Source organism: Danio rerio, chromosome 5, assembly GCF_052040795.2.
Source record: "Danio rerio strain M-AB ecotype USA chromosome 5, GRCz13ab, whole genome shotgun sequence".
In the NCBI taxonomy this organism is placed as follows: Eukaryota; Metazoa; Chordata; class Actinopteri; order Cypriniformes; family Danionidae; genus Danio; species Danio rerio.
Genome location: NC_141025.1, coordinates 22184001 through 22192930, shown reverse-complemented (window position 1 = coordinate 22192930; position 8930 = coordinate 22184001). Strand labels below are relative to the sequence as shown.

Here is an 8930-nt window from a genome sequence, read left to right as displayed (position 1 = left end):
CCAGCATCAACTAAGCTTTCCCATGAGGTCTCCCATCTAGGTACTGACCATACACAGCCCTGCTTGGCTTTAGTGGGCAACCATGTGAGAGATCTAGAACTAGCTTCTGGCAAGTGTTGATGGGATGGTCCATTCAGAAATGGAGAATTTGCTGTTCATTTACTCATTCTCAGGTCATTAGAGGTGAGTATTTTCAACAGAACATCAAAGAATTTTTTTTTATTTTTATGTTTTTTTAATATCTTAAATGGTCTAAATTACAGCAGATTGGTCCTTTAAGGGAAGCACCTCAAAGGGGTTTGTTTTTTTTATTTATGTTAAACAGATGATTTTATAACAGTAATCGACTTTCAGTATTATATACATTTTCTTTTGTGATCAAAAGAAATTCATAAAAGTTTGAAACCACTTAGTCTAAGTAAATAGTAAGTAAATTGTCATTTTTGGGGTGTACTATATCCCTTTAATGCCATTTAAAGCACCTCACGTAATCTAATGAAATTGGCCAAATGAAGCCTCATCTTAAGTAAACTAAAATCATCTGGGCCTATAAAAATTTTAACATTCATACATTAAATTTCTGTTGATTTGAAATTGTTTTAAGTGTCAAATTGTTTGATTACTTGTACAGGGCGTTTCTGTTGACTTTCTCCTATACCAGTTACACATAAACAGATTAAACACCGCCATCTTCCGGACGTACATGTAAACATCATCCATATGATCCTTACCTGCGTGTCTACGATTTAAGTAGCAAAATTTCAGGATTTCAGTCGCTCCTTTAAACATAAACAAAGTTACAAGCCACGAGCATCTTTTGTTTCTAACATATTAAAAAATGGCCTTTAAATATACTTCATTTAAACCTTTAAAAATAGGTCGTGGTGGCCATAGGTGCAGGCCTTTTGAGTTGGACCAACAAAGCTTTTTGAAACATTTTTGAATAAAGTCATGTGCACCCACGAGATTACGGCTTTAGTCATATCAGTAGGCAGCAGCAGAGAAACATGAACAAAAATCACTGAGCGCATCATCTTTCATTTAATTTCACTTAAAAAAAAAAAAATCTTATAGTCAAAAGGTGGCTGAACTAAGCTTTGCAGTTACTGGAGCATAAGATAATACAGGCATGTGTGGATATCAGGAAAAAAAAACAGACACAGATGTTTTCATGTAACAATGTGTTATTGCCTAATGCATGTGAAATTTCAGAGTTTAGATAAACAGATGTGAAATGTTTTATGTACATGTTTATTGAATAGAAAACAATTTTGTAGTGCAGTAACTTATGACATTAAGAAAGATCTCAATGTAAAGGACCAATTAATTTAAAAATAGACATTTCTATTTAAAACTGTAAATAAAATGCTCAGGTACAAATTAGTATATTAAACATGAGAATTAAATGATTAAACTACAGTAATTACAGCTGACAAAAGCAGAGTAGTTGATAAATGTTTCAAGTACCACTGGAAGAAACATTTCAGTTAATGAATGCAATTCTTAGTGCTTATCCACATTGTGTCTTCAAGCTTAAGTTTTCAAGTTCATTCTCTTCACAAACTGCCAATGCATTCATCCTCATTTCCGCATCAATAGTCTGTTTGAACGAAGACTTTCGGAGTTCAAAAGTGATTCAAAGAGTTTTTTTTAAAGCACATTAAGTCCTTCAGATCTACTCTGTTCTCCCCAGAACATACTTCCACCAAAAATGTGGCATTCAGAGCAGTTTTGATGCTGTCTTTTTGCCTTGGTGTCTTGAAAATGTAACTATCAAGTCATTTTTAAACTTAATCCTCAAGACGATTTTTACAAAATGGTCGCCAATAATATTTTGATTTCTCTGTGAGAGCTGTCAATCCTTTTCCGTCTGTCTTTAGCACCAGTCAAACCTCTGTCCCACCATTCGGAAAAAGATTTGATTAGGTACTCGCAAGTAGCGGCAAAGCTTCTGGAAAGCCTCATTGCTAAGTGGAGCATGTGGCCTTCCTTTAGACTCATCCAGGCACTTGTCATGTCCTGCCGACAGCATACAATAAAAGCCCTTGGTGACATTAAAGTAGAAGTTGTCCGGCTTTATCTGAGGCGGAAGTTCCAAAAAAGTCTCTGCTTTCTGCAGCTCCGGGAATGGATTACGAATCAGTGCTTCTCCATCCACAATGTGTATTTGCTCTCTGGGGAAAAGCTCCAACCATCTGGCTAGGTGCTGGTAGTAAAAACTTCTCTGAAGGGCCTTGTATTTGGGGTTGATGTGTCCTTGTGAAAGCAGCAGCTCTTCCAGTGGCTGGTATGGCTTGTTTTGCTGAATTCGGTTGTGGAGAACTTGCGTATAATCTGATACGAGCCTCTCTGCGGGGTCACGAATGATCAAAAGCAGTTTCACTGCTGGATTCATGGCCCAAATCCTCCTTGGGGCTGGTGGAGCTGTGAAGTAGCCAGGAGTCTTTTCCACCGTCAGCTGCCCAGGAAGGGTGATGGGCATCTGGGATCGATACCAATCCAGACCCTTCCGAAAGTTTTCATCCAGGTTGAAGTAATGGATCTCAGTCTTGGCGACTTCCACATCTGGATGGAGGTTGAGCATCTCCAGGAGGGCCCTGGTGCCTCCTTTGCGCACCCCGATGATGATGGCCCCTGGGAGACGTTGCAAAGTCGAACCATTAGAAGGTCCAGAAGGTGTCGCTGAAGTCACTAAGTCCAAAGTGTCTTGTAGTTCATGAAGACAAACAAGCAGCTGCGCCTGGAGCAACAGCAGCAGGACCAAAGCCAGGAGAAGCGTCCACAGCATGGCGTCTGTCCAGTCAGGTCAAGGGCAGCTCACAATCCTACGCACGCAGCTGGAGATCACACACACACACCACAGCTGTCTATTTGCGTCCTGAAATCGGCTTCTGAAACAGAAAGGAAATTAATTATTATGCAGAGAAAATAAATTGCAAGACCCACAGGAAGGTATTAATTATTCATGACATTAATCACAAGTTGAAAATCCCCAAAAAACATCAAGCGAATCATTGTCAGGCAAATTCGAGTTAGTAACATGACAAATGGAAACATATGGAAAAAGAAAAAACAGCAGGGCAGGGGTGTATTTCCTTGGTGTGATTTAATTAACGGAATTATTAAAACAGAGAGAGAAGATATGCATTAAACATTCATGAGCGGTAGTGCTTCAGAAATCTCTGTGGGTAAATGTACTCGTCCCAATCCCACTGCAGTCTCACTGCTCTCCTCTAGTGGACACTAATGGAACCACGCCTTAAAATAACCCACATTATGAGTCACAGTCATTCCAGTTGAGCTGCGTGAGTCACGCTGAGTTAATGGCTCAGTTCTGCAATAAAGGGTCCATATTGGTACCCTTAATAGTATGTATTAGTACCAGAAGTACACATTATAGTACTTAAAGTGTACTAAAGTATAGTTTTAAAAAAGGTACTGCTCCAGTGACGGCTTTCATACCATTGCTTTCCATAGTAAACCTAAGACGAAAGATTGATTGGTAAACACTCGTACACTCAAAAATATTTTTTTTGTAACCCAGCATTTTTACAGTGTATGATTCTATTTATCAATGTATTTAAATGCAATGCAACTAAAATCTATCTATCTATCTATCTATCTATCTATCTATCTATCTATCTATCTATCTATCTATCTATCTATCTATCTATCTATCTATCTATCTATCTATCTATCTATCTATCTATCTATCTATCTATCTATCTATCTATCTATCTAAATACAGTAAATATTAATAAATCCAATCCTGAAAAATACCTACAAACAACATAGAACATACATTACATATGTTCACATACATATTCATTAAGCATATTTATTAATAATAACAAGTTTTTCATTCTGAAAACTTTTTTTTTTATGTTCAATCCACTTAAATTTGTAAAAAAAAAAAAAAAGATTACAGTAACTAAATTGATTTGTGTTGGGACAACAAAGAAATTGTGTGGACCTCAGCATTTGTACAACATTCAACATTGTAAGATTTTATTTATCAATGTAATTTAATGCACTACAACTAAAATCCATCAATCAATCAATATATCAATCTATCCATCCATCCATTCATTCATACATCCATCCATCTAAATAAATAAATAAAGTGAATATTACCGTTTTTCTCAGTCACTTTGGTACTTTTCTCACAACACTATTTACAGTGTACACTATTCGCACAACAGTTAATGCATTTCTCAAAACAATTACTAATTTGTGCACATCATAGTAGCAGTTTCTCATTCCTTCCAACAAATTGCAAATACTCAAAAGCTCAAAAAATCAAATGCTTTCATACAACTCTCTGCTGTTTTACTCAGCTGCTTTGGCGCATTTCTCGCAACACTATTTACATTTGCACAACAGTTAATGCATTTCTCAAAACAATTAGTACAAACTGCAAAACCTAGATGAAAATCTGCAAAAGCGTGTCACTTTGTCAAAATGGATAGCCCATTCCTCAAAAGCAAGTATTGATGTCAATGAAAGTGTCAGTGTCATCAAGATGAAAACACCTGACACCATTGCTTATGAACACGATAGTCAAATGGATTTGACATGTTTTCATTTTGACAGTTTACTCTCTACATTTTTTCAGTGCAAAAAAAACCGTCAGATTTTGGTGACACTTCCTGAAAATGCTCAAGACAGCACTATCTACTATTTGCACAGCCATTTGAAAACTAGAGTAAAGTTAGACATCACTGCATTTAGTGAGGTATCTGAGTACAAGACACTAAATATGTATGTTTCACATTTTTACTCTGTGCAATTCTAATTAATTCACAGCATTGTACAGAAGAACAAATACACCCTTATTGACAACAAACTTATCTTCTTTTGGGTAGAGCTGTGCAAAACCGTAAACAATATTACAGTACATATAGAAACTGAACCTACAAAATACACAGATCTGTAAATCATTCATGAAATTCTTCAATTTAGAAGAAGATTGAAAGATTTTTTATAATATTTGCTTGACAGATTTTGACAACTAGTTCAACATTTTAGTCTGTAATGACTCAAGTAATGAAATGAGGACTATTAGTTTTATATGGGATGACTATTCAGCATTCACAAGTTTATTTCATTTTAACTGACATGACATGGGTAAATGATAATGTTATAAAACAGCAGAGAGTTGTATGAAAGCAGTTGATGCATGTCCAAAAGCATTTGCAATTTGTTGGAAGGAATGAGAAACTGCTACTATGATGCACACAAATGACTAATTATAATCTATCTAAAGTCAATATCAATAAAGTGCCAAATGAATTCAATTGAAATGTAATGTAATGTGTATTTATGTAGCGCATTTATCACGTATGGCCATACACCCAAAGCGCTTTATAATCATGAGGTGGAGCCTCTCCACACCACCACCAGTGTGCAGCATCCACTTGAAAGATGCGACGGCAGCCACAGGACAACGGCGTCAGTGCACACACCAGCTATTGGTGGGGTAGAGAGACAGTGATAGAGCAAATTATGTGGATGGGGATGATTGGGAGGCCATGATGGGTGAGAGCCAATGGAGGGAATTTGGCCAGGACAGCAGGGTTACATCATCTACTTTTGTATGAGAAGTGCCATAGGATTTTTAATGACCACAGATAGTCAGGACGTCGGTTTAACATGTCCTCTGAAGGATTGACTTATAAATCAAGAGTCCAATATTATAAAACCTACAAACAACATAAAAAATTTAAATCAAAAATACATATTTATTTATTAAGCCTCTTTTATAATAGTTTTTCTTGATTGCATTAATGCAGCTGTCAACTGAAATTCCACATTTTCAAAACAGTTAGCACACAGGCCTAAACAGCAGCACTCATGGTCAAAATGACACATTTTGTTTGCAAAACGCACATACCGCGTCAAAACCTTTAAAATATGCAACAAAAGCTAGTTTTACCTTCAAACAACACAACTTGAAAACAAGTACATGAGCTCTTTCAATTAATCATTACAAATTAGACAACAAAATACAGAACTTAGTGTGAATCAGTGCACCATTGCTTGCTATTGTAGCCTATTGCCAATGCCATTTGTTGTCTTTCTATTTGGGCTGTCACATTTGCCTTTTAGCAAAGAATTGGATCCAGAATAAGAAATGCTTTCATTAAATTTATTTTGAATTCATGACATTTTTCAAGCTGTGGCTGAAAACTGAAATACTGAAAAAAAAAAGACAAAAGTAATAAAATACTATAAATATTAGAGAGAACACATGTAAACCAATATACAGTCAAATCTGTTGGGAGTATAGGACATAGCCACTTTTGACCTTCTCCATCCATGCTGGCACAGAACAACACAGACCTCCCAATGTTTTTAATGTTTGCAGAATGATTGTTAATTGAAGATTTGTGTGAAGGAGTGTCAAACCGGTTCTTGAGTGAATTCATACTGATCTTGGTAGTTTCAAATGTTTAGGAATAGATGGTTTCTGTTTGGTTGCCGGCGAGGCAGTGGAGCAGTAGGTAGTGCTGTCGCCTCACAGCAAGAAGGTCGCTGGGTCGCTGGTTCGAACCTCGGCTCAGTTGGCGTTTCTGTGTGGAGTTTGCATGTTCTCCCTGCCTTTGCGTGGGTTACCTCCGGGTGCTCCGGTTTCCCCCACAGTCCAAAGACATGCGGTACAGGTGAATTGGGTAGGCTAAATTGTCCGTAGTGTATGAGTGTGTGTGTGCATGTTTCCCAGAGATGGGTTGCGGCTGGAAGGGCATCCGCTGCGTAAAAACTTGCTGGATAAGTTGGCGGTTCATTCTGCTGTGGTGACACCAGATTAATAAAGGGACTAAGCCGACAAGAAAATGAATGAATGAATGAATGTTTGGTTGCCATAGCTAAAACAATGGAGTTTGGACTGCTTAACTGACATCTGTGTTAACTGTTTTGAAAAATGGTAGGGAAAATGTGTCAACCCAATGAAAAAGGGTTTATATATTTGCAAGACCTGTCTTCTGTTCTGCTGGGATAGTGATAATGAAATGAAACCTAGTTTCTTTAACCAGGTTAAAGCAAACAAACAAACAAAAAAAAACCTGTAATAACCATTTTACAAAGGGGAAAATATAAGATGGTTAAAATGGCTAATTTTGACAAATTTTGACTATTTTTATTGACAGTTATCCTTATTATCTTATAAGAAATGGTTGTGAGATCTGATGTAGAAATACAAAGAGCACAGTTCCTCTATTTCACATGCATTTCACAGTATTACAGTTATTGCGAACCTCACATCGCATGTAAGATACAGTATAAAGAGTTCATTACGACGCTTCATTCTTCAGATGAATAAAAGTTGTTTATGATCTCAGTAGCCATGAAAACTGATGCAATACTTGCCTTGAACTACAAGGCCCCACTAAAGCAATTTAGAAAAATTCATATGAAAAAGCTATAAATTATAGATTTGGAAAAATATAGTTCAAAAAGAAAAACTATTCTGATATAATTTACTCACCTCACGTCTAAGTAAAATTAAAAAATAGTTATTCGTACAAGTACAATCTGTTCTTTTTTCATATGAAGTGAAAGTGGTGACCACAGCTGTCAAGCAAGATTTCAGTCTTCCTCAAACAAAGGCTTCAAAAGACTATTTTTATGACCTTTCCACAGTGCATTTTTTATTCTTTTGAATTCTTTTGACATCTGCCATTTCCATCCACTTTCCTTTTTTTATAAATAGGATTAAATAGGCACTACTTTTTTATTAAATAGCATATATGAGCTCTTGAAATAAGTTTGAAACAATGAAGATGAATAAATAATCACCATTTTTGAAAAGCAAGTGCAAATGACTGAGCTACAAGAATACGATAACCAATATAAGAGTCAGATTAGGACGATTGACTCCATCGTTTCTGACCTCTATACGCTCCTCTGAAAATGTCTCATCTACCCTGTTTAGGCACCTCACAGTAGTGCTGTTATTGTACCCTGCTGCTGTCGGAGTCACGGGTTATTAATTTGCTCCTCATCTAGTTTTGAGCAGTCAGCCTTTGTAAACGAGCTGTGGTGTTGCTCTGTACGCTGTATAATTACACAGTTGGGAGTAAGTGTCGAGCCCTGTGGTCTTGCCACTCCTGCTCCAGCGTCAGTGTCGTCATTACCGCTAAGCCTCATCAACTCTGCCATTACGGGTCTGAGTGTCTGTCTAATGTCTCCCGCTTTATTCCCTCGTCTCGCAGCTTTAATCTTCACAATGTGCTGCTCCTGTTCCTCGGGTTATGTTTTCTGCTGGTGCTGAAAGATTTGGTCAGAAAACATGAGAAAGGGATTGCTGTGTATTCTGGATTGTGTTCTACAGATGAATTATAAGCCATGGGGTTTTAGTGACAGAGCGGAAAGCTATGTGTCTGTCTAAATGTGTGTGTAGCTAATATTATTTCTCTGGCAGGATTTTTTGCAAGGAAATCCTTTAAAAATGTTTGTTTTAGGCCCTTCTTGCTCACGACAGGTTGATTATTTTAATTCTTATATGTTTTTTTAAAATTAATATGTTTTAAAATGCTGAACTATTTTTCAATTATTTCCAAATCATTCTATATATTAAACTTCCGCTCATTTTTAGTATCTATGTGGAAAATGGTTATGCTGCTCAAAGATTCAAGAAACCCTCGAGTACTTTTTAAAGATTTTAACAGATTTGTGTGTGTTGAGCATTAGTAAAGACAACGTTAGCACCTGTTAGCTTTAATTGTGTGAAAAACGGGTTAATTCTGAGCTTCTGTCATTTAATTTCATCTTTCGGGTTTAAAATTATCTTTGGTGCGGGATCAAAATCGGTGACATAGCGGCATTTTTTCTGGAGAGCTTTGCGAGAATTGGAGAATGGCAGACTTTGTCTTTTATCAGTTGAGTTTGTTACCATTCAGACAGATCTAATGCACTTGTGCTGCTGTGTT

The 8930-nt window shown here is 36.8% G+C and overlaps 1 protein-coding gene across 4 annotated transcripts in view; it reads right to left on the bottom strand.

The window, feature by feature from the left end:
• Positions 1-1166: 1166 nt before the first annotated feature.
• The window catches only part of hs3st1l2 (heparan sulfate (glucosamine) 3-O-sulfotransferase 1-like 2), a 72942-nt gene continuing 65178 nt past the window's right edge, over positions 1167-8930 (bottom strand). For all 4 annotated transcript variants that reach the window (XM_087252345.1, XM_087252346.1, XM_087252347.1 and 1 more), the window contains 1 exon segment: positions 1167-2891. In XM_087252345.1, the coding sequence (XP_087108471.1) occupies positions 1877-2788 (912 nt within the window). In that variant the 5' untranslated portion in view covers positions 2789-2891 and the 3' untranslated portion in view covers positions 1167-1876.